We start from the raw sequence: 23,905 nt of genomic DNA on the forward strand, positions 1-23,905 counted from the left end.
AGTGACGATAGCACTTTAAACATACTAAATTTCTAATATCAGTTTCTTGTACGATCTTATAAATAAATACACTTACTAATTTTTTTCATTCAGCATCATCTCAGCAGATTTTTAATTGAAAGTGTATATACATACATTAGTCGCCTTGGCACACTTTCCGTGTGCGCTTCGTCACTACGCGTACTGCCTTTAGAGTTGCCATACTTTTGATGTGCTGCTTGAACTTAACGGAACTAGTTCGGTTCCCTTGGTGACTCGCGAATTTGTTGTTGGTTTCGGCTAGAGGTGGCCCGTATTGAACAAAGAACCGATAGTTTGCAGCGGCCAAATTTAATCATTTGTTCTTATTGGGTGGTTTAAATAAAGAAAATACACCTTGTTAGCCATTATTAATTAGTTTATTAGAGTTAGAAAGTAGAACATGTGATTATAGCTACATAAAAACAGTTAAAATAACACCGGAAACCATCGATACTCGCCATTTTCGTGCTTGCCGGTATCGATGCAATTGCCTCTTGTTCATCTCTAAGCAGCAGCTGCAAAAAGTCTCAAAAAAATCAACTATTTCACATTCGATTCGTCCAGTTTATGCGTAAAAAGCTGTCCCCAGAATTCCAGAAAGCGTTATGGAGGAACTACGCAAGCATTTATCCAAGGTGAACGTGCCCTGCGGCTCCGGAACGGGCAGTCCTCCGATCTACAAGGACGAGTGCGTCTATTCCTACGACAATCCCGAGACGCCCACCGGTTTGTACGTGTGCCTGCACAGCTTCCTGGGCTTCGGCGAGTCGTATGTGCGGGAGTATGCCGACAAGACCGGCAACCAGGTCTTCCTCCACATCCAGCGGGTGAAGACGCCCAAGGAGGGTGCCGCCGACACAGAGGCGGAGTGCGATCCCGAGACGGAGGCGGGGCCGGAGAGGAAGATCACCCGCTTGGCCATCGGCGTGGAGGGCGGCTACAATGAGTCCGACATGGCCAAGAAGTACGAGATCAAGGACACCTACAGCATCGTGGTGGCCCCGCACCTGGACAAGAAGCTACCCTATCCCGATCCGGAGCTGCCCATGCGCGTCACCCAGGCGGTGGAGGCGATCCTGGCCGCGGATTCGGCCATTGCCAAGCTGGAGAAGGCCACGCTGATGGGTGAGTTTTATCTGGTTATGTGTAATTTAATGCCCAAATGTCTTGTGTATCCAAACATATACCTATCTGTGGTATAAGACATAATAATATGAAGGATATGATTCATTTGATGATGACATTTTATTTTGCATTTAAAATATGTATGTATAAGTATCGAACTTTAAATTTGTGCAATATCATTATATACTTGATATATTTTAGTATAAATAATGATACAATAAGGAAGGATTTAAGTCGGCAATTTCGTTATCAATGGCTTACCCATCAATGGCTTGCCATCTTGAATGCTCTTTGTGTGTTTTTAACATTAATCTCATATTATCAACATTTATATTACCAGGCACCTGGGATGGAGAAGTGCGTCAGGCCTCCAAATACGCGGAGAACCTGCAGCAGCTGGACAACGGCAAGAAGATCCCGCCGGCAGGATGGCAGTGCGAGAAATGCGATCTAACAAACAACCTCTGGCTGAATCTCACCGATGGCTCCATCATGTGCGGACGCAAGTTCTTCGACGGCAGCGGCGGCAACGACCACGCCGTGGAGCACTACCGGGTGACGGGTTATCCGCTGGCTGTCAAACTGGGCACCATCACTGCCGATGGCAAGTCGGATGTGTTCTCCTACCCGGAGGACGACATGGTACTCGATCCCCATCTCGAGCGCCATCTCTCCCACTTTGGCATCAACATGGCGGCGATGAAGAAGAGCGAGAAGTCCATGGTGGAGCTGGAGTTGGACATTAACCAGCGCATTGGCGAGTGGTCGGCGCTGACGGAGAGCGAGAGTGAGCTGCAGCCGCTGGCCGGTCCTGGCTACACTGGCATGCGCAACCTGGGCAACTCCTGCTACATAAACAGCGTGATGCAGGTGCTCTTCATGATCCCAGATTTCCAACAGCGATACGTGGGCAGCGGAGCCGAACGCTATTTCAAAGAGTTCCCCAGCGACCCCGCCAACGACTTTGACATTCAGATGGCCAAACTGGGCACTGGTCTGCAGTCCGGCAAGTACAGCAGCATTGCCGAAAACACGCTGGACACCGACCACTCCACCGGAATATCGCCGGCCATGTTCAAGAATATTGTGGGCAAGAACCACCCAGATTTCAGCACCAAACAGCAGCAGGATGCCAACGATTTCTATCTGCATTTGCTCACCCTGCTGGACAGGAATTCCCGGAACCAAACCAATCCCGCAGATGCTTTAAAGTTCCTGCTGGAGGATCGCGTCGAGTGTCTGGCCAGTCGCAAGGTGAAGTACAAGACACGCGAGGAATACAGCTTCCAGCTGCCCATTCCACTGGATAAGGCCACCAATCTGGATGAGGTGCGGGAGTTCCAAGAGCGCGAGAAGGCGGCCCGCGAGACTGGACAGCGACTGGTGGATCGGGACATTGTGAGGCACAAGGTGCCTCTGCAGGCCTGCTTGGAACGCTTTTTCGGCCCGGAGCTGATTGAGCAATTCTACTCGACTGCCATTGAGGGCAAGACGAATGCCAGGAAGATCACGCGACTGGCCACCATGCCCGACTGCCTGATGATTCACCTGGGTAAGTTCACGCTGGGCGACGACTGGGTGCCAAAGAAGCTGGATGTTTCCGTAGACATGCCCGATGAACTGGATCTGAGCAACTGGCGTTCGGCAGGTGGCCTGCAGGCTGGAGAGGAGGCTCTGCCTGAACCTGCGGCGGAGCAGGTGAAGTTCGTGTTCGATGAAGCGGTCATGTCTGAGCTGCTTACCATGGGCTTTCCCCCAGAGGCCTGCAAACGGGCATGTTTCCATACAAAGAACAGCGGCCTGGAGGCGGCCTCCAACTGGCTAATGGAGCACATTGCTGACGAAGACATCTCAGAGCCATTTGTGGTGCCCAACAATCGCATTGGAGACTGCGCGGCCAATCAGTTTGTGGCCAATCCCGAGAGCCTGGCCATGTTAATGAGCATGGGCTTCGACGAACGCCAGGCGGTGGCCGCTTTGAAGGCCACTGATGGCAACGTGGAGCGCGCCACCGATTGGATATTCTCGCACGCCGACTCCGTTGGCGTTGAGGAAGTTGCCCCCGCCTCGGATGCACCCGTTGCAGCGCCTTCTTCAGAACCAAACAAGAGCAACTACCGCGATGGGGCCGGCAAGTACCGGCTGGTGGCCTTCATTTCGCACATGGGCACCTCCGCCCAGGTGGGACACTACGTCTGCCACATTCGCAAAAAGGGCGAGTGGGTGATCTTTAACGACAGCAAGGTGGCCAAGTCGCAGAACCCGCCCAAGGACCTCGGCTACCTGTATCTTTACATGCGCGAACAGTAGCCAGCCCGATCTCAGTCCAGTCCCAACCACCACAGTCCCGCAATCTAATATTATGCGCCCTGAAGAATGGAATTTAATAATAAACATAATAATATACATACGTATACATTAGGTTTGGGCGGTTTGAATGGGTTAGATTTTTAAACCAGCCCCATGTGGAGAAATAGATAAGATGATGCAACAAAGCAATTATAATTGATAGAACGTCTGACGTGGCTGTGCACTAATACTTTCTAAATATTTAATGGATTTGTATATACTTTATAGAATTTGACTTCTTATGAGCGCTGACAATAATTCCAATGGATGATTCATGCTTCTGAGAAATGGATTCTCACTTGATGACTCATTTAAAAAACCTAAAAATATCAATCAAGGAATGCTGTATTAACTGGAATTTTATTCAGTTTTCTTAGTCCTAGACTGCTTTGGAATGGGAACTAGCTCTTGGATGATGCCATTTAGCCGATCTGCGAAGGCCTGGAATGAGAACTTCTGTTGCACCCGCTTGTGGCCCTGGTCGCCCATCTTCAGGCGCATCGGTTCGTCTCGGAAAAGCTGGTACATCGCTCCGCCGAAGCTCTTCTCCCGCTTCTCGCACAGAAAGCCCGTTGAGTTGTTCACCACCGTTTCCGTGGGTCCACCGCTGTTCAACGCCACCACTGGCTTCGAGCAGTACATGCCCTCCAGCGGCACTATGCCAAAGTGCTCGTTTTCGGGCGTGTAAAGCAGACAGTGGGCGGCGAAGAGCAGGCGGCATTTCTCCTCGTCGGTGGGCGAGCGCAGGAGGACCACATGATCCTGCAGTTTCAGCTCCTCCGTAAGCTGTTCCAGCTCCGCAAAGTGTTCGACGTTCTCCATGCAGCGGGTGTCGTAGCCTCCGGCGATGATCAGGCGACAGCGTTTGAAGTCCAAGGCGGGCAACATGTCGCCCAGGAGGCGCAGGGAATGCAAGGCAAGGGCGTGGTTCTTCTTCCGCTCATACCGATTGATGTCCAGGTAGATGAAGGCGTTGAGAGGCACTCGCGGATGGACGGGCTCATCCAACAGGGCAGACCGCTGCTCCAGCTTTTTCTGCATCTGATCAAAGTACTGGGTGTGCAGCGAAGGGTAAAGCACATCCGGCACCGTGCTCAGATGGCGGAAAGTGTCCTGGAAGACGCGCAGCGTGAACTTGGAGTTGACCAGCACCTTATCCGCCAGTCCGATGGTGTGCTCCTCCAGCCAGTTGATGGGCAGGCGGTACAGGCGCTTCAGCACGCCCTCGCGGGCGCTGAGAAGCTGATCCGGAAAGTGGCAGTAGAAGAGGACTTGCGGACGATGGCGGGCCAAGCGGAGAACCGGTATGCAGACGGAGATCAGGTCGCAGACCACCACATCCACCTGCTCCCGCTGCGGCATGAAGAAGCTGGCATAGATCGCCGCATAGAGCATGCGCAGATAGGCACAGATGGCGTAGAATCTGCCAAAGAGTCCGCGTGGCAACCAGTCGCCCACAACCTGAACCGGGAAACTTCCGTCCGCCGTCTCCTTGAAGCAGTGCGTGCTGTCGTGGTGGTTGGTCAGGAAGCTGACCTGGTGACCCCGCTCCTTGAGAGCCAGGGCGGCATCCACGACCAGTCGCTCGGCTCCTCCGATGCCCAAGTCCGGGTGAAGGAACAGGACGCGAACCATGGCGTCTTGAAGTACTAGAATTTGAAAACTATAAACAGGAACTAGGATTATATCCTTTTGGGGTCAGAATATTTGCATCCTTTCAGGAGCTTTTGTTTTTATAAACTTTTAAGTATTTTTGTTCTCATCAGTTGTGAATGTGACCGTGGCTGAACCTGTGTTCTAAAATGGTTCTAAAAATATACCAACTATGCCGCAAAGTATTTTATTGATTTAAAAATTAGCGTTGCATCAAATGCAGGAACAGATGCATAAATGAATTTTTTTTTTTTTCATTATTTTTACAAGATATAACATACGTTTTTTGTTAAAATTATGTTGGTTTTTTATGATGTGTTTGTTAACGTTTGAACTTTGGAGGCAGTTAATTATTATCATGGTTCTAATGTTACTATTTCAACACCATAGAATCCACTTCATTGTTAAATTAAGCAAATTTAAATTTAAAATACCCATTCCGCTGCGACAGCCCTAGAACGCAATGCACGCCCGCCCTGGCAACCCTAGAAGCGCCGCGCACCAGCTGGCAACCCTAGAACACATGTTGACAGCGCCCGCTTTTGGCGTTTTTTAGCCCCAAATCGAAATCGTTCTCGGCCCGTGTTTGCAACGAACGCATTAAATTTTCGTGAAACTACAAGAACCCCCGACTCCAAATCCCAGCCAGAACTTGTCCAGAGGTGCCGACGAGGTCCCAGTGATCCAGCCACATGAGGTCGTCGATTGCAATCAACCCATAGGCATGCGAGCCGCCTAAAACGCCGCCCCCTCTGCCGTTGTGCTGCTGCTGCCGTTGCCGTTGTTGTTGTTGTTGTTCCTGTCCAGGCGTCTCTCTTTGCCACCAAAAATATAATACTAAACTAATAATCGTGATTAAAGCGCGACTAAATCGAGCTAATCGAGTGTGCGAGTGGAAGTGCCGTGTAGCAACGAGAAAACAACAACAAACATACACACACACACGCACGCAAGGGTGATGCAGTCGAATTGCTAAACACAGGCAAACAAAAGACACTGAAAGAAAAGCAGCAGCTCTCCGGAATCTCCATTTGCATTCCGAAAACAAACAGAGCTAACGGTAAAGCTAAAGCCACGTAGCCGCAACGTTGCCAGCACCGCCGCAAAGATGCCCAAAATCCATGTGAAGAAGCCGCTGGCGGGATTGGTCATACGGAATCGAGCCCACAAGAGCAAGAGTGTCTTCACGGTGAGTCCAATCGTATATTCACGGATTTTGGGGCTCCGGTGGTATCGCATACAAGTGGCCTTATAGAGATAAGGAACCAAGTGAATCAGCGAACGGCGTGTGCTCGACCCTCCAGTCGCGATTTGGGCATTAGTTTTAGACGTAATCGAGGTCTATCAAACGATTCGGGCAATGACTACGCCAGCACTGAAATGTTTACTCAGTTGGCCGGGGCTTTTTCCGAAGTGTTCTTGAACCATCTATTATGTTTATAAAAAGGTTCGGATATGGAATATGCAGTGGGATACATAAACCCTATGAGCAGGAATGGAATTGGGGTATATTGTACGTGGTTTATGAAGTTTTGCAGTAGGATACTTATTCAGCATTAGTAGGTATGGATTATATCAAGGTATTTGTAGCTGGTATTTCCATAATTGATATAAGTTTTATTCAAATCAGACTATGTATTTGTTAGCTTTAAGTTTCCTTTTAACTGGGATTAGGTGTATTCACGTATTTGTACTTGTTTTTCAAGTACTTTTTTCCTATCTACCCATAAGTATAATGTGTGTTACTATACTTCTGAGCACGACGTATTTACTTTGTATTTTATGATTAGTTTTTAAATAGTTTTAAGCTAATTGTACGATAAGCTATTCTCACACAGAAGTCATTCCAATACTAGTTCTTTAGTTCTATAGTAATGGAACTAATAACATTTTGTATAACACCTGTTATTTGGTTAGAAATATTTAAGAATTCAAAGATCTAGTTGATTTTTATATAATTTCCCACTGTGCAGTTGTATTTTATGTGCCCCACTGCGTAGAAAATGTGGCACTTTCCCATCACTAATGACTAGGCGGGCACGTAAGGCTGATATCCACTGTAGGGTTGGTACATGTGGCAGACATCAGGCGATTTCCACCTATTTACGATAATAGCGATAATATCACAAGGTTTTCCCCCAAATATGGCTGTTGCTTTAAAGCTCTGCACTGGAATATCAAAGTGCTGTAAAGGCATAAAACGTGATTGATAAGTGGGTTCCCCCATGGGCTTGCCAGTTCCCCGCCACTCCCCTCCAGCTCCAGTTCCGTTTCCACATCCATAAGTGTGTCACTGGCGATGGCGTAATCAATTCAACATCGGTGACCTCTCCGCTCCACAGCCAGATGAACCACTTGTAGTTGACTTTCGATTTCGTGGAGAAGCTGTTCCGTGGGTTCTGTTCAGTTCTGTTCTGGCCTTTCGCTTTCTGCTCTTCGAGTGTTTTTCGGGTTTCTGGTTTTATTTTCACAGAGGGGGCATTGAACCACCTTTTGTTTACCTTTGCCAGTTCTTGCTTTTCCCGCACTAATGATCTACCACTTGGACGGGAAATCAGTGCGCGTGTAAATATTACATTAGTCACCATTACTTTCCACCCCCACGCAAAAAACTAACTTTTGTAATAGAGCCTGTAATTTCAGCTGTGAAGCTAGGAACTCCCATTCCCATGTCCAACCCATTTCGACTTGGTCATGCATATTTAATCCCCGACTAAAAGATTATTAACCGCTGTTGGGAAATGGATAGAATATATAGAGTTCAGTTGGTAGCCAGCCTGCCGCCAAGCTCCCATTTCTATGCAACAGTTTTCGATTCGGTGGAAAGCTCATGACGCCTGCGCCGCGCTCTAATTTTCTTTTTTCATTTCCCTTGTAGGTTTTCCTTTTATTTTCACTTGTGGTCTGACGGCTGGGGTACTTAATTAAGGGTAGCGCCACGAGAAGTTCATTTTCGAAGTTGTGTTGTGACCTTGGCTAGGCGCTAATTATTCTGCACAGGACAGCCATTAGATGATATGCCACCCAGGAGATTTCAGGCAGAACAAAGTTTATACATTATCTATGCTTTCTGGGAAATAATAATATGTTTAAAAGGCCTTAAATTGTTTAAAATTGTAGTTAAAAATAAGCTTCTTTTATTGTACTTGAAGAAATTGCTGAAATATTACAAAAAAACAGGGTAAACAGTGAGATTCCATGATAGTGTAGCACAACCCAACTATAACAATTCCTTTAAATAGTAGGTAAAACATAATAAATAGGTACCTTTAAATTCTGGAAAAGCTATTCAGGTCAAGTTTTCCCAAAGGCTTTAATTATAAGGTAATTGTTCCGAGTGCACTAATTACCATTGCCAAGCAATTAGATAATTTCCCTAGAAAAAGTCATACCCTTTTAGTTTTTCTTCTGAACTTTTTAGCAAATATCCCTTGTAAAAATATTCCCCAAAGAAAGCTTTTGGACGTGGGTCCAAAAGAAAAGCTGCTTCATTCATAAAACACTGCGATAAGGCGCAGAAGCGAACAGGTGCCAATAGCAAAACTAAAACCACAGAATGAATTGCGAGGAGAGCTAGGAAAATCCCTTTAGAGAGAAAGCTTTTCCTCGGCAAACTCTCTCGGAAAATGCGAAGCCGGGAAAATGTGACATGCAACAACAGCAACAAGGCAAACAAACAAACAATGTCGAAAGGTCCGATGGTAATTGTTATGGGAAATTTCGAGCACGCGAGAAAGCAGGTTTATGGAGCAAATCTGCGACGAAAGTGAAAGAATCGAAAGTAAAGAGAGGGAAGGGGAAATAAAATTCACTTGAATTGGGGGAAAATCTGAACAAAGAAGACATTTTGAATTTAATATAATATAATATATTAAGTTATTTATAAATAAATATATACCAACCATAATCATCAAGCTTTCTATATGATAGATATATCATTTAAATAAATAATGAATGTAAACCCGTGTACATTCCTTAGAATAATTCACGAGTCCGCAGTGAGAGGCATTTTCTGAAAATACCAAAAAGCTTGCCACGTCCAAAGCTCTGGGCTCGCGTGTTTGTGTGAAAAACGCGAGGAAAAGTGCAGGCAAAGGAAAATGCTCTGGCAGACGCTTTTCCAGCTGAGTACGGCGCAGCGTGTGGAAAGGCGCACATCGAAGCGCACATTTTGTCGCGCTGTGTACAATCACTGACTAAAATTAACTAAACAATTTCCACGCGTTTTCTTTTCGTGTCGACTTTTCGCTTTAATTATATCGCAACGCTAACATGTGCAATTAAATCGAGCCTTGTATAAACAGAGAAATATAAAGCGGATTCCGTGAAAAGTGTGTTTCTGTGCAAATTTAATGATTCAAAAGCGGAAAATTGACGGAGACTGAACTTGAAATGCTTCTCAATTTGCTGACCCACTCAATTTGCTTTTGCTTTCAGCTTTCCACCCACGGAAAACTGGGAAAATCGTCCCATTACGCAAAAACTGTAACTGTACCCCCACTCTTGTTGTTATTCTCGATTCAATTATGCTTTTGTTCATGAGATCAGACCATATATGTATCTCTGGTTTTTCTTCGTTTTTGTGTGTTTTGGCGCAGGGAAAAGCCAAATGTGGCGGAGAATTTTCCCCTTGGAAACGGAATTTCCTTCAGCCTCTCGTGTTACTGATTTTCCTTTGTTCTTTGGCCGCCTGACGCACACAAAAACAAAAATGGAAATGAAAATGAAAATGAAAAAAAGAAAAGTAAAAGCCTCGACGGCTTTCCTTGAAGAAGGTCACTCAAACTGGGCGTCCTTTTCGCCCACTTTTCCGATCCTTTTAATTTCCTCTCCTTGACCAGTATGCTGCTGTTTAATGTTCTGAGAATTTCGCATAATTTCGTACGTATTTAGCGCTCGTAAAATGATTTTTTATTGCCGATGGTCTTCTGGCTCTGGAGATTCTCGTTTAATGTGTGCCCATAAAATCTAAGATAAGTTTCCCTGCCGTGCAAGCAACACTCTGTTTTGCATTCTATATATATATCACATAGAGTATACCATCATCCTTTACAGAAAAAATCTCTTTTTATCACATAACCCACGTTGATTTGTCTAACCAAATTTGCTTGACAAACGAACAAAGGTCAATAAACCTTTGCCGCAAAATTTCCATCACACTTTTTATGAGGTTTTGTGTATTTCTTTATTATTTGGTAGGAAGGGGAAGAGAAAAAAGTCTGCCACGCATAAATTTCCATACTCATCCTTCGCCTGAATCTGGATTGAGTCCTGAAGCCAGGGCAAACATTTGCTCGGTCGGAGGCTCGAATACCAATCAATTATGGCGAAACTTCGCCACATGAGTGGCGGCTCAAGTCTTAGAAAACGCCGTTAGATAACACTCTGCCATCCATAAATTATATCCCCAATTCCGGGGCTTTTGTTTGGTCCTCCCCGGCTCCTCCTTTTGGGGGGAACCTTTTGTCGGAGTTTGGGCCTATTGTCTCATAGACGTGCCGCAGTGGATATAGTGTCAACCGCAGCACTAGACAATCTGGTGAGCCTTTTGCCAACTAAGCATATTTTGTACTGCCTTAAATAAAAGGTTCCCACAAATCTTTCACACTTCACCTGGTTGTTTGGGAATTATTTACATATAGGTATTGTTCTGAAAAGTTATAATGTGTAGTTTCACATTTACCAACGTTTCCCTAAATATCACAAACGATTTTTAAGAGATTTTTGATAGTTTTAAAAAAAAAACAATATGCAAAGCAGCAAATATAATCCTCATAACGTACTCTTATATAATCTTTGTATATCTTGATTTAAAATTATAACTTCATGTTCCTAACGATGGAAACTAGGTTTCGAAAAGTTTCTGAGTAAAGATCTTAATGATGTTTTAAAGATGGCTTCATTGGAACATATATATTATAATCTTACTTAACATATTATCTTATGGAGCTATTCGTACAAAAGCGACGGATTCTAAGGAATCATTTTTGGACAAAATGTTTCTGATATTACGAAAAACCAGAACTAAAAACAGAATTTAACAACATTTTTTTTATAACTTAGGCTATTTGTACAGTTTTTAGAGAACGCTTTCTAGTTCCCAACACAATGCGAAGAAATTATCTAAGCGGAGTAGTGTGACTCGTGTGGGGCTTTGGCATTTTGGCGCTTTGGCCAAGTGCCAAGCCTCCGAGCAATCGCTTCCGTTGTCTCCTTATGCAAATTAACTGCACGACTTCCGCTGATGATGCAGTCCTAGTCCAGTTCTCCTGTCGTGCTGCAGCTTTTGTTCAGTCTTTTTGCGGTTGTTGCTTCGTTTTTATTTTTTTATTTATGTCATGCGACCCATCGTTGTTGTGTCAACACTTTTTGGGCAACAGTTCAAGAATCATAAATTTATTAAAATTGCTTGTGTTCCGTGTTTGCCAGTCAGTCCGTCAGCCAGTTTGCCGTGCTTGGTGCGGTATGCAAGGTCAGCCGGGTGCTCGGAATCGAATTTAGATTCGGATCGGGTTAGCTTTCGGCTCCTCTGATGATGGGTGGTGGTGGTTCGGTTCTTTTAATTTGGGCTGGGCTGGGTGCATCATCGCCGCTAATCAATAAGAGACGCCATTCGGTTTGGTCTTTTTCATCCATTTTGTGGTGCTGATGAAATCCCAGGTCATTATGGGACTGCTTTGATTTCGTGTTTTTGCTGGACTGCAATTTCCATTATCTTACTACCGGAATCTGTGTGTGAACCCCCCAACTAAATCAATAAAGAGTACGCACATAAATCATGTGCTTTGCTGCGGACAGCCTGTGGTGTCCTGTGTCCTTTTTGATTATAGTTATACCGCGAACTCGGTCAATATTTAAATTTCGTAACTAAACCCTTTATTATTTTCAATTAAGCTTTATTACAATAGTTAGGTGAATTGACCATACCAATGCATACAGACCATATCAATACTTGCATTTTTTTTACACGTCTGTAATATTTTAAACATCTGTCCAATAAGATTAAAAAATGTTATTGAAAAGACCCAAGGCATCTGTTTTTTTCACAACAGTCCAATAAAAGATAACAATTTTGATAGCTTTGGTTTCCAAAGATTGATTTTTGATAAGAATGGTTTATGGAAACACATTTTTTAAAATTCCATTTCGTTTCCTTGCTTTATAGACATATATTTCATCGTAATATATTTGCGGTAGAAAATCGATAGAATTGATTATTTATTATAGCCAAGAGCCAATGGGGCATACGGTGTCCCAGCCCAGAAATTCAGTGAGCTCTAACTCATCCGTTCGCCATCCCCAACCCAATTCCCAACCTCATCCTGCTGGGCCCAAACCAATTTAGCCGCTGCAGCCGTCGCAGCTTGACACTTTCTGGCCACGTTGTTGACAAACTATTTTTAATATTGAAAGGCGGCAGGCAGCGCTGGCCCGTTTGTATGTATATTGGTAGGCTAATGTGAGAGAGCACATTACGTATACGTATAGAAAATACGTATCCGCAGCATTGCACGCGCGCTGCAGGCTTTGAATTGAATTTCAACAGCATCTGCTTTGGCAGTGGCTCCTCTCTTCGCCTTTGACCCCTTCTATTCGCCTCTGCTGTTGCACTCACATGACCTTGGTGCCGGGAATGCTCCCCATTAGCCACGAGTCGTCAGCAAGTCCGTTTTTCATGTGGGCTGACATTTGGCATCATGGATGGCATGGCGGAAGATGGAGGAGCATCGTAGGTCGTTGGAAGTCCCCACATGCGCGTTTTCCGTTTCAATTTGAAGCGGCAAGAATTTTAAACAGTTCTGTTGGATATTACTTAGGGGAATACTTGCCAAACCATATTTCTAGACATTTTTAAAGACTAGGCATTTAACTCAGTTTTAGAATAGTTTAGTGTTATAGGGCTATTTATAATTTATTTTTAAAAATTTTAACAACTTTTGAAAATATTATAAAATTACAAATTGTTAATTATTTTTCTTAAAGAACTGCAGACAAATCTCATATTTTTAACATATATATCATATATTTTATAACCCCATTGTAATGATTATGTTCAAGATGAATTATTCACCTTTATATTTCGCCTTAATCTCAGCAGCCATCAATAATTTACAGAGGTGTCCTTTTTATAATTACTTCTTTGGGAAATGAGGTATTCTTTGTTACCCAAATCCGTTTTCCAGACTTATAAAACAATAAACCCGGATAGCAAAAAGGTATACAGGAAATTTCAGGGATTCCGTTGCTTTTAATACCCCCCATTTGGGGAGCTTACCCCTGCCAAAAGCTGCGGCTGATTGATTTGTATGCCGTCAGGCTTGCTGGAATGTTTTTAATTAAAATTGCGACAGTCTTCCTGCTGCTTAAGGATTCAAACACCTGCCAGCCATCCAGCCACGCGCGATAATCTTTGACTTTGGGCGATGGGGCGACAGAAGAACATTCCACTTTAGGGCAAACTTCTGCATTGCCAGCTCGTCCTTGGTGCCTGGGGCTTTGGCCTACTTTTCAATAAAGCCACAACAATGGAGTTGCCAGTTATTGGCCATTGTCTGGTGGTCTTGGTCCTATTGCGAAATCCAAATCGAAATCAAGAGCGCCACGTGCGCCAAACTTCGGCAATGGAAGGGGGTGAAGCTCCACAAAAATACAATCTGAAAAAATTTGAATAAAACTGCTGATTTATGAAAGCGAAAGCGGGTATCGAGAATTTTCGTGCATATTTTATTTTGCATTCTTACAAAAATTCAAAAATCATATGGTTTATTTCCAAGCCTTTGGAAGGTTACTTTAAAATATTTTTTTATTTGACCTTAAACTTTTAGAAACTAATTGAACTTAACATTTCATATTTTACATTATTTGATCAGTATTTAAAAAAAGTTTAGTAAGCTTAAATAAAATTTAGTAACCTTTTTAATATTTGAAATGTTAGTCGTTATTTGTATAACTTGTGTTCCCAATTAAAACTAAACACTTCACAGCCATATTTTGATATATGGAATAAATCTTAAATTTAATACTACATTTTCTCCCTGTGGAGTTAAATGCATTTTAATGGAGTTTGGATTGGGTCACGAATATCGCTGATGGGTAAATTTTTTAGCAACCCTCCCACTGGCCCCCAACTTGACCCTGGGAACCTTTTCTTTATTTTAATTTATTTTTGCGTGTCCTGTGGGCCACCCCGTCGTCGTATGGAATTTTCCCCGGCTGATTGCCCATGACCGGCAAGATTAATTAGCAAAGAAGTGAAGGGAAAACAAAAACAAATTCGCTACGAATTACATTTGAGGGCACGTAATACCCGTCAGTCGTTAGCTCACATCCCATTTTAGCCGGCTTTTCAATTTGGCAGTGCCCAGCCCACCGACTAGAAATTCGCTAGTTTCTTTTTTGTGACATTAATGAAAGGAAAACATGGAAATGTATTTTCCAGCATGTCTCTTGCCAAATCGTTACGCCATCGGTGGACTTGTTGTCTGTTTTTCGTTTTTTGTTCATTTGTTTTTTGCTGTGCCCCCAAAACGGATGTGTCTGTTCATCCGGGTGTTTTTCCTTTTTGCCGAGCCCTCCCCTTTTTCCCTGCCTTGCCGCTCCTGTCAAGGTCGTTCCTAATGCCTTTTGATGCGACACATGCAGCCATGTGAATGGGACTCAACCCATTTGCAGATCCTCCCGTTGTTCATTCATTCCTCGCATGATGATTGACTTGGCAGCTGGCGTTTCCTTCGTTTCGGACAACAGGCTGTCCCGGCTGCAACAGGATTGCTTTCCAAGTCCAATCCTTTGTCCTTAGCTGGGAAATTGAATTAGAGCCGCCGCTCATTCTCCGGCCTGCACTTGACCCGATTGCTGCTTCTCACGGACTGACTAACTGACTGACTGACTAGTCCAGCAGGCAGGTCATCACCATCACCACCATGATTTACGTACGGCGGTCGAGCTCAGTTCGGGTCAGTTTAAATGGGTTTTATCCAACTAATTCCACGCACAGCGCTTGACTGCCAGCAGGGGTTTATGCGCCGTCCAGTTTGAGAACAAAATGGAATACTTTCTAGACTACAAATGATTTACAGATTTTTTCAAAAGAATTGCTCATTAATTTTCATTGCTTATTAATATACTCAAAAAGAATTGAAAATGGGTTAGAACCAACTTAAAGTGTTCTAAGTTTACCATATTTTTATTTATTTGAGAGAAAAAGTTCTTGAAATCAAGACGAAAGTACTCTTGAGTTAGCTTTTCGACATAAAACGATCTTGAAATAGAGATGAAAATAGTTTCGATGTTTTGTATGTTATGTATTGTAATTGAGGAAACATCTTTTTTGAGAGTTAGTCCGGCCGAAAGTCTTAGCAACTATGGCCGATTCCTCCCTGTACCTTAAGTTTTAAACTTTTGGCAACAGAGTACAATAAATAAATCTTTTTTGAGAGTCTCAGATTGAATCCATTTTTCGAGATCGATAGAACGGTTTTCCTCCGTCGTGTATACTCTAAATATATGATAATGAACATCTTACGGATGCAAATTTTGTATATTTCTTATAATACTTTTTTTAGTACAGGATACTTAATAGTTCAAAAGAAACAATATAATATTTGTTTATTAACCTTCAATTTTTAAACTCTCCGTATTTGGTTTTCAGTTACTTAGTTCACACATTATGTTTACATGCTTTATAGCAGAACAGCCTCGTCTCATCTTTTCGGCACCGTCATTTGGAACTTTGTTAAGCTAATACAAGTGGTCACAGCATAATTGCCGAGTCGAGAGCCAGATAACAATCAATTCCATGTGCAATTTCCATTGTACTGCAGACCGCTTCTCATTTGCTTTTAGCGAGAAACTTTCATCATCGTTGTGTCGAGCTCATCTATTTGATATGTGCGACAATTACATTTGGGCTTTTTATTATGGCTCCCCGTAGCACCATGTAGACAGTCGCTTACGTGAAATGTATTTTCGGTTAATAGAATTGTCAATTTATTAAACATCCGAATCTTTTTGGATCGCTAGATAATGGCAATGAATGACATTAAATTAATGTTCGATTTATTTATACCCTATTTGTAATTACAACTATCGTGTAAACATTTCTCCACTGAATATTATAATGTCTGAGTTTTGATTCTCCCTAAATGCAGCCACAAAGTCTCATTGTATTTTCCAAAAGTTTAAAACATATGTTACTCATTCTGATATCACAAATTCATTGCAGACTCAATTACTAATTTATCTTTATATATTCCAATATTTATATATTTAGCTGTATAAAAATTAAAAAATGGATCATTTTCATTCGTTACTTGCCTTTGAGTGCCGTAACTTTTCTCTATCGAGTGCCTCTTTTTGTGGCTCTTTCTAAATAAGCTCCACAGCAGGTGGACATGTGTTTCTCTCGGTTTGTGGAGCTTCCGCTCGCTGGAGAACTGGAGAGCCAGAGAACTAGAGAACTCATACCCTGGAGAACCGAGAGCCCCAAAACGATCCACTTAGTGAGTCGCGGACATAGAGTAATTATGTATAGAGGCGCCATTTGCTCTGCCCCTCTCTTTCGAAATTGAGGCTATGATGCCACCTAGGCGAAAAAAGCTTATTTCCCCTCTTTTTAAAAGTTTGATCGAACTTGTAATTCTTTCCCACCTCATTCTGCACCGCTCTTGCTCACTGTTTTGGTTTTGTAATTAATCGTAAACCCTATTGCTGTTGCTTCGCACCTAAGTTAGCTTCAAACTTGGCCTTGAATTGGCTCTTAGCAGAGGTTGGGCAGAGGTTCGGGCAGAGCAATTGGCGCCTCTATATAGATTCTTACTCTATGTCGCGGACATTGAAACGCAGCAGACGTCCCGAGTTTTTTGGGGGAATACGATCGAGCTATATAAACAGCGTCGTCAGAGTTGGATATGTTTTGATTCACATGTTTGTCAAAATTCTAGGTGACTTTTTTTCGTGTGCTATTTTAATTAAAATTTCAAAGATCGCTATTCGCGCACATATTGAGAATCGCAGTGAACTGTCGTGAGTCCAGGTATCCCATAGAAATTAGACGGGTATGTTTGTGTTTATGCCACGATTTGCATACTGGATGTATCACAAAAAACACACATCTCTCTTTAACTGACATCGCCGGGAAATTGCTGTGAAACGCCAGGCAGGCCCGATTTTCAACTTGATTTTTATATATATCACTTTGATGTGCTTCGATTTAAATTACTTCGTTTTTGCTCGTTTGCTAATGTTGATCGATCTACTTTCGAGCCTATCCAAGCTTGTGGCTGCGATTTACACCAGGGTGCTAAAATCGCCACAAAGCAATGGCATTAAGTGCGGGGCCAAATTGGCTTTTAGCGCGATCTTTATAATTCTGGGCCAAGTAAATATGTGGGTAACACAACCAGATCGAGTTAAAAAGCATACTTTACGGCGTCCCTAAGGATTAGTAATTAAATACTTAATTTATCTGCCATATAATAAAAGAAATATATCAATTTACTAATTAGATTTTCTTTGGAACAACAAGAGTGTTTAGTAACATTTTCGAATGGTTCCTTTACTGTGAGGTTTTACTATACCTGATAGATACATGATCTGTATAGAGAACTTCCCCTATGGACAGACAGCTGAAAGCAAATCGCGTATTTCGAGTGAATTCAAATGAGTAACCGGCAATCGGTTGGCCAACTTTAATTGCAGCTAGGAAAGTGCCTCAAAGCCCGAAAAGCAGTAGCAGCGGAAACATTGTGTTTAAGTCAAACAAATGATAAGATAAACTTCGCTTCGATCGCCGTAGAACCGAGGAGATAAGCGGAGTGGAGAGACAAGTGGATCAGATCCGGATCGCATCCCGTGAAGAGCACCATAAGGCCAAACACACACCCCATTCATATGTTCGTGGACCCGTGGCAATGGAAATAAGTGCGATACCAGAGCCCAGAGAAGCCACAGTTACCAATAGGGAGATACGCAGGTAGAGCGGACCAGAGGAGACCATGCGCAGCGGGCGTAACTATGTCCAGCGGCAAAGCGAGACGCTGGAGAGCAGCTTTGAGCTGGAGGAGCCCGAGGATTACGAGCAGGAGGATTCCGAGGTGGAGCAGGTCAATTCAGCGGGAGTTAAAGCAGAGCTGTCGGCCACAGGAGATCGTGACCGAGATCGGGATCGACAGGAGTCGGGTGAACAGACGGACACACTGAGCACCCACAGCAGCAGTTCCACTCCGACGACGGCGGATGTGGCCGATGTGGAGACGATCAGCTCCCTGCCCCTCTCTCCACCCGCCTTTGGCGGTCGTGGCAGTCAGCTGGTCAAGCGGCACGCCCCGCTGAAGGATCAACAGCTGGCGGACAGCAGCTCCACCAGCAGCTCCAGCCAGCAGCCCGATGTGGATGACGATGTGCCCACGGTAAGTGGGTGCGATCTGGGACACAACGCCCCATCTAATTCAGCGTCCTCCTCCTCCTCATCCTCCTCCTCTTCCACGACCCCGCAGACATCGCGGTATGCAGCTGCAGCGGCACATCCTAGTGCCGCCTTCGCGGAAACGGCGGTCACCTCGTCCTCGGGATCTGCCAGGGTAACCGGAGGAGCCGCCCACAGGCGCACCCATTCGGCCGCCTCCTACATCTCCATGAGATCGCAGGGAGGCAACTCGGAAGCTCCGCCAGAACGACCAAAGAGGAACCGCTTCTTCGAGTGGCTGCGGGTTGTCTGCAACATCTGCTGCTGCAAGGTATTTAAAAAAAACTGGGGATCATATCAGAGTAATATGTTGAGGATCTTAACTCTCAAAAACATCACACGCTCAGCCTTTAGGTATTATTATTATTATTATAATAAGTATGAAGGAAATACAACTATTATTAGAGTATATTGATTGGTTACCATATCAGGTTCTTTAATTTAGTGATATTAAAATTATAGAATTACATCTAAGACCAAATTTTGGATATCGAAATTATCAGTTTAATGTCCTATGGTGGGGAATATTTCACCATAACCAGATAAGGTACCATATGTAAGATAAACTCTCAGTTTACATGAAAAACATATAATTTATCTTACAGATAACACTTATCTTAGACCTTGTAACATTAAATTCCATTCGAAGCGTCATATACAATACGATTACGGGAAATATTAATCAAGTTATTATTACTGATGATACAATTCTGTCATATTGGATCTGAAATTATTTTAACGGAAAATCATCAATCAAGAGCTTTTAGAAGCTAGCAATTATACCCAATATTCTCCAAAAAAGTGTAATCTCTAGGTACTGTTAAAGTCCCAAAGTATATAAATCATGGTTACTATTCTATGGTAGAATAAGTGAAAAGTAAACGAATTTAATAATGGGAGAAAACTGGAAAACAAGAAAAAATCGGATTGTTCCGGTTATCAACTAAGTTTCCAAGTTAATTAATGGGTCTCATTAGTGGTCGTTTTTATCAATTCAAGTTCTAGTTAATTAGATGTAGTACAAAATAATTCTATACAACTCATTTAATGGCGCTTTTAACCCTATATCGGACATTTTAAAAGTAATGAGTAATGAGTTTAAAAAAGAAACAAAATTAATAAATAAAATCAGAAATTAATCATTAACATTTATGGCTCCTTATTCTTGGAATCATAAAATATAGTCCATTTAGGATACTTGTCGTAAAACCTAGATGATTTTAGCATATTAATTCTTGCAGTTTTTATTATGAAAGCTTGCCTTTTTTCGATTCTTTGTGTTCATAAAAAAAGCTGTTTGATTAGCTACACATGGTCCCTGCATTCAAATTGGGGTTCGTCTTCTATTTATTGATGCGCGACAAAACAAATCAGTTGGCGGCATTCCGAATCCATCGCCAGCCGCCTCGGGTGACATTGGGCATTTAACGAGCTCAAACAATTTCGCATTTAGTACAATTTATTTTTAGCTGACTCGGGACTCAAATGTTTACAAATAAAGGCAGCCACCAATTGGCCGCGGGGCCTCAAAGGGTTAACGCGGCATTGTCGTCGCCTTATCAACCGGGTGGTTGGTTGGTTGGGTTCACGACGATGACGCACTCGGTTGGGTGCGTCGGCAGTGGTGCATCCTGCAATTATGCCAATTGGCAGCGGGCATGTCTCTTTACTTAGCTGATTTCTATCTGTATTATTCCAATACTCTGTATTATTACTAATGAGGTGTCTAATTTAATCCACAGAGTTCCGGAATCGGGGAGCCGAGTGTTCATCATGCGCTGGTTGTGATATTTCTAGAGTTCTTCGCCTGGGGTCTGCTGACGATGCCCATAATATCGGTAAGTTTGGAATAGCTTCTAACCAATATATTCCACATCTTAATTACTATTATTTCCTCCCCCACAGACCCTCAACCAGACGTTCCCGGATCACACATTCCTCATGAACGGCCTGGTCATGGGCATCAAGGGGATCCTGTCGTTCCTGTCGGCGCCTCTGATCGGCGCCCTTTCGGACATCTGGGGCCGAAAGTTTTTCCTATTAGTCACAGTATTCTTCACCTGCCTGCCCATACCGCTGATGTCCATCAATACGTGGTGGTTCTTTGCCATGATCTCAATAAGCGGCGCCTTTGCCGTCACCTTCTCGGTGGTTTTCGCCTACGTGGCGGACGTCACCACGCCGGAGGAGCGATCCAAGGCCTATGGCCTGGCCTCGGCCACCTTCGCCGCCAGTCTGGTCATCTCGCCGGCCTTGGGCAACGCCCTGATGGAGATGTACGGCGACACGCTGGTCGTGGCCCTCTCCACGGCCATTGCGCTGTTGGATGTGTTCTTCATCCTGGTCGCTGTACCGGAGAGTCTGTCGGAGAAGATGCGCCCTGCCTCCTGGGGGGCGCCCATCAGCTGGGAACAGGCGGATCCTTTTCTGGTGAGGAAGCTTTGGTTGTTTGTATCTTTGAAATTGGTTTTAAATACCCCATCTATTTTGTAGGCCCTCCGTAAAGTGGGTACCGATAAGACCGTGCTGATGCTGTGCCTCACCGTGCTGCTATCCTATCTGCCCGAGGCCGGGGAGTACTCCTGCATGTTTGTCTATCTGAAGCTGAAGATGGGCTTTAACTACGTGGAGGTGTCCGTCTTTATAGCCATCGTTGGCATCCTCAGCATCACGGTGCAAGTGACCCTTGGTTCCTTCATGAAGTGAGTTTGGCTTACTTTGGATTACTTTTGTTATGTGTCTTATGATGTATTACTCCCTTAGGGTGTTCGGGGCCAAGCGCACGATCATTATGGGCCTAGCCCTGGAAATCGTGCAGCTTCTGTGGTATGGATTCGGAAGTCAAAAGTGGTGAGTGTTTCTCATATATTCCTCAAGCAAGGGCTATCTAAATTTAAATTTCGTTTCAACAGGATGATGTGGTCGGCTGGCGTAGTGGCTGCCTTGGGCTCCATCACGTATCCAGCGATCAGCGCCTTCGTCTCCCTCTACGCGGCTCCCGAGAGTCAGGGTGAGTGGAAATTTTTGGTCTATTCCTAAATAGATCATTACTAAATCAAATATCCCCATTTCAGGCGCTGTCCAGGGCATGATCACGGGCATGAGGGGCCTGTGCAATGGCCTGGGGCCGGCGGTGTTCGGCGTCGTCTTCTATCTGTTCAACGTGGACCTGAACGACGACCACGACTCGCATGCGAGGAGCAGCGGCAGCAGGGCGACGAACGTGGAGAAGATCTCACAGCATGTGCCGGGACCGCCCTTCGTGTTTGGCGCCCTGTGCGTCTTCTGTGCCATAATAGTGTCGGCGTTCATTCCGGAGGGTCAGACCTCCAACTTGGAAAAGAAACGTAAGAGTCTGGAGTCCACTAACCCATGAACCCATCATCCAACCTATCATCCCAGCCCAAGACGCGACGGTTGCCACTTAGTCATGAATAAATTCGAAATCCCCAGTGCCTGTTAATACAGTGTGATGACTTTCGCTTCGATTCATTCGCAGGTGCCTCGCTCGACGTGCAGTACGAGATTGAGACGGGCCACAAGGCGCCCAGCTCCCTGGCGCCGCTCATCCGCTCCGACTCGCTGGCGCAGCTGTAGTGCGCTCCATCGCCGGCGTCCTATCCACACGGCTTGAATCCAGCTGGTGGCTATAGATACGTATAAGCAGTGTTAAGGAGTTAAGGATTTTGTAACTGTAACAAATGCTGTAACTAGTTTGGCTTTAGTTTCCGAGTCTATTAGGTGCATACATATACATACATATATATATATCGCAGATCAGGCCGAGATGATGTTATTGTTTTCGTGGTTAGATCTTCGTTTTTACCATAGTTTCCGTTAAGTGCACCACCACCTCTCCACCACCACAGACCACCTCAGCCCAATTTTATTTCGTAATTAGTTTATTATTGCCTAAGTAACGTAGTCACATATTGGATTGGCCCGTGTGCTTGCCCGCTTTTCCGGCTTCCGGCTTCCGATTTTATTTTGCTTTTGCTTTTGCGACTGTTGGTTCTCTTCGGGTTGGGATTACATCACAGCAGACAGGTGTTAGAGCTAAAAAATGTTTTGCAACAACAACAAAATAACTGCCAAATAAAAAAACAAAGTAAGTGTAATTCGAAATCTTCGGATAAAAACGCGTAAATTCAGCACAGCACAAAATTTTGAATATCGATCGCATTTGCAGTTGGGCTTACAAAACTATCCACACATTTCTGTTCACCCCAAAAGCCGTTTAGTTACAACAATTAAGAAGAGAAGAATCCAAATAAACTGAATACTAAGCTTTACTTTGAAAATTGTAGTGATTTAAAGTCTAAACTCTAAAGAAAAGAATTGAAAATGATGATAATGAATCGGGTCACAAACTAGGCGACTCTAACCGAGAATCACAATCTATATACAAGATAAATACGTGTATATATATGTAGAGAGATATATGTATGGGTACTGACACAAATCGAAATGTTTTTAATTTAGCTGAATGCGAAGTTAGCGTCTCCGATCATGTGCAACGCTGTAGTTTTTATTTTCATAAAGCAAGATAATGCAGAGCCTTTAACGAAGTCAATGCTTGAACGTACATATAGGGAGCACACACGTGCATGTGTATGTATAGAACTATAGGATATCAAAGTTATATTTTTCGAAGTTGCTACAACCGTGTAAAGTTCCCCCATTTCCTCCTCCCCCCAACAAAAAACATGCAGACGTACGTAGGACTTACATACACATCCACCCGTGTGAGCAGAGGCAAGGTCAATGGAGTGGCGTCCCCATTAGGAATCAGGGGGCCGCGACAGACAGTATACAAGATAACTGAACCCAAATTTTGATTGTAAATTATTTAACGTGTAATTTAGTGTTTTAAACGAAACCAAAATAAACAAAATTGTTTAATGAAACGCTAGTACAATGAACTCGAAAGTCCTTTTTACAAAGCGAAGAAAGTAAGTATTAACCTTTAAGTAATAATGAAAAAAGATGTGAGCTACCATCTCTGTAAGTTCAGATTTATGTGAAATCTATGACTAACTCCTGAATATGGTTTTTGAGAATCCTATCCATAAGGAATCTATTTTATGTTTTTCATGTTGCTAAAGTCTTATTTTCGAGTGTTTACCTTAATATTCTATCAGAGTGTAGGTACACGAAATTCAATATAATGTTAACCATAAAGGTTAATACTATCATTTTTTTCAAAGATCTGTAAAAGGTACATTTTTCATATCACCAGATTTTATTTTTTGAAATTTCAGTTTGATTTCTGGCTAACGGTTATCCAAGGTA

General features: G+C 43.6%; 3 protein-coding genes across 5 annotated transcripts; 2 read left to right on the forward strand and 1 right to left on the reverse strand.

Moving 5' to 3' along the window:
• The first annotated feature begins 346 nt into the window (after positions 1 to 346).
• LOC119553191 (ubiquitin carboxyl-terminal hydrolase 5) lies at positions 347 to 3,567 on the forward strand. Its single transcript, XM_037863441.1, has 2 exons — positions 347 to 1,146; positions 1,487 to 3,567. Exons 1-2 carry the CDS (start codon positions 627 to 629, stop codon positions 3,454 to 3,456), a joined length of 2,490 nt encoding a protein of 829 aa, XP_037719369.1. The 5' UTR covers positions 347 to 626; the 3' UTR covers positions 3,457 to 3,567.
• A 269-nt stretch (positions 3,568 to 3,836) lies between these two features.
• On the reverse strand, positions 3,837 to 5,275 carry LOC119553192 (alpha-1,3/1,6-mannosyltransferase ALG2). Its single transcript, XM_037863442.1, has one exon. The coding sequence runs from the start codon at positions 5,128 to 5,130 to the stop codon at positions 3,856 to 3,858; it is 1,275 nt and encodes a 424-aa protein (XP_037719370.1). The 5' UTR covers positions 5,131 to 5,275; the 3' UTR covers positions 3,837 to 3,855.
• A 588-nt stretch (positions 5,276 to 5,863) lies between these two features.
• LOC119552622 (hippocampus abundant transcript 1 protein) lies at positions 5,864 to 22,905 on the forward strand. 3 transcript variants are annotated; one of them, XM_037862290.1, is made up of 10 exons: positions 9,268 to 9,479; positions 17,848 to 18,557; positions 18,645 to 18,884; positions 20,356 to 20,451; positions 20,519 to 21,043; positions 21,107 to 21,315; positions 21,377 to 21,463; positions 21,526 to 21,623; positions 21,688 to 21,960; positions 22,113 to 22,905. In XM_037862290.1, the coding sequence occupies exons 2-10, from the start codon at positions 18,144 to 18,146 to the stop codon at positions 22,208 to 22,210; spliced, it is 2,040 nt and encodes a 679-aa protein (XP_037718218.1). In that variant the 5' UTR covers positions 9,268 to 9,479; positions 17,848 to 18,143; the 3' UTR covers positions 22,211 to 22,905. The 3 variants fall into 3 exon arrangements, with proteins under 3 accessions (XP_037718219.1, XP_037718218.1, XP_037718216.1); XM_037862288.1 differs by having other exon boundaries at positions 17,848 to 18,884; XM_037862291.1 differs by lacking the exons at positions 9,268 to 9,479; positions 17,848 to 18,557; positions 18,645 to 18,884 and adding an exon at positions 5,864 to 6,337.
• Positions 22,906 to 23,905: the final 1,000 nt, after the last annotated feature.

This window comes from Drosophila subpulchrella, chromosome 3L, assembly GCF_014743375.2.
Source record: "Drosophila subpulchrella strain 33 F10 #4 breed RU33 chromosome 3L, RU_Dsub_v1.1 Primary Assembly, whole genome shotgun sequence".
Classification (NCBI taxonomy): Eukaryota; Metazoa; Arthropoda; class Insecta; order Diptera; family Drosophilidae; genus Drosophila; species Drosophila subpulchrella.

Bases quoted from the DNA above. Each gene is read 5' to 3' on its own strand.
- LOC119553191 (XM_037863441.1), top strand. From the start codon at position 627: ATGGAGGAACTACGCAAGCATTTATCCAAGGTGAACGTGCCCTGCGGC. The intron at 1,147-1,486 runs GTGAGTTTTATC...TTATATTACCAG, and splicing joins GGAGAAGGCCACGCTGATGG to GCACCTGGGATGGAGAAGTG.
- LOC119552622 (XM_037862288.1), top strand. From the start codon at position 18,144: ATGCGCAGCGGGCGTAACTATGTCCAGCGGCAAAGCGAGACGCTGGAG. The intron at 18,885-20,355 runs GTATTTAAAAAA...TTTAATCCACAG, and splicing joins GCAACATCTGCTGCTGCAAG to AGTTCCGGAATCGGGGAGCC. The intron at 20,452-20,518 runs GTAAGTTTGGAA...CCTCCCCCACAG, and splicing joins TGACGATGCCCATAATATCG to ACCCTCAACCAGACGTTCCC.
- LOC119553192 (XM_037863442.1), bottom strand. From the start codon at position 5,130: ATGGTTCGCGTCCTGTTCCTTCACCCGGACTTGGGCATCGGAGGAGCC.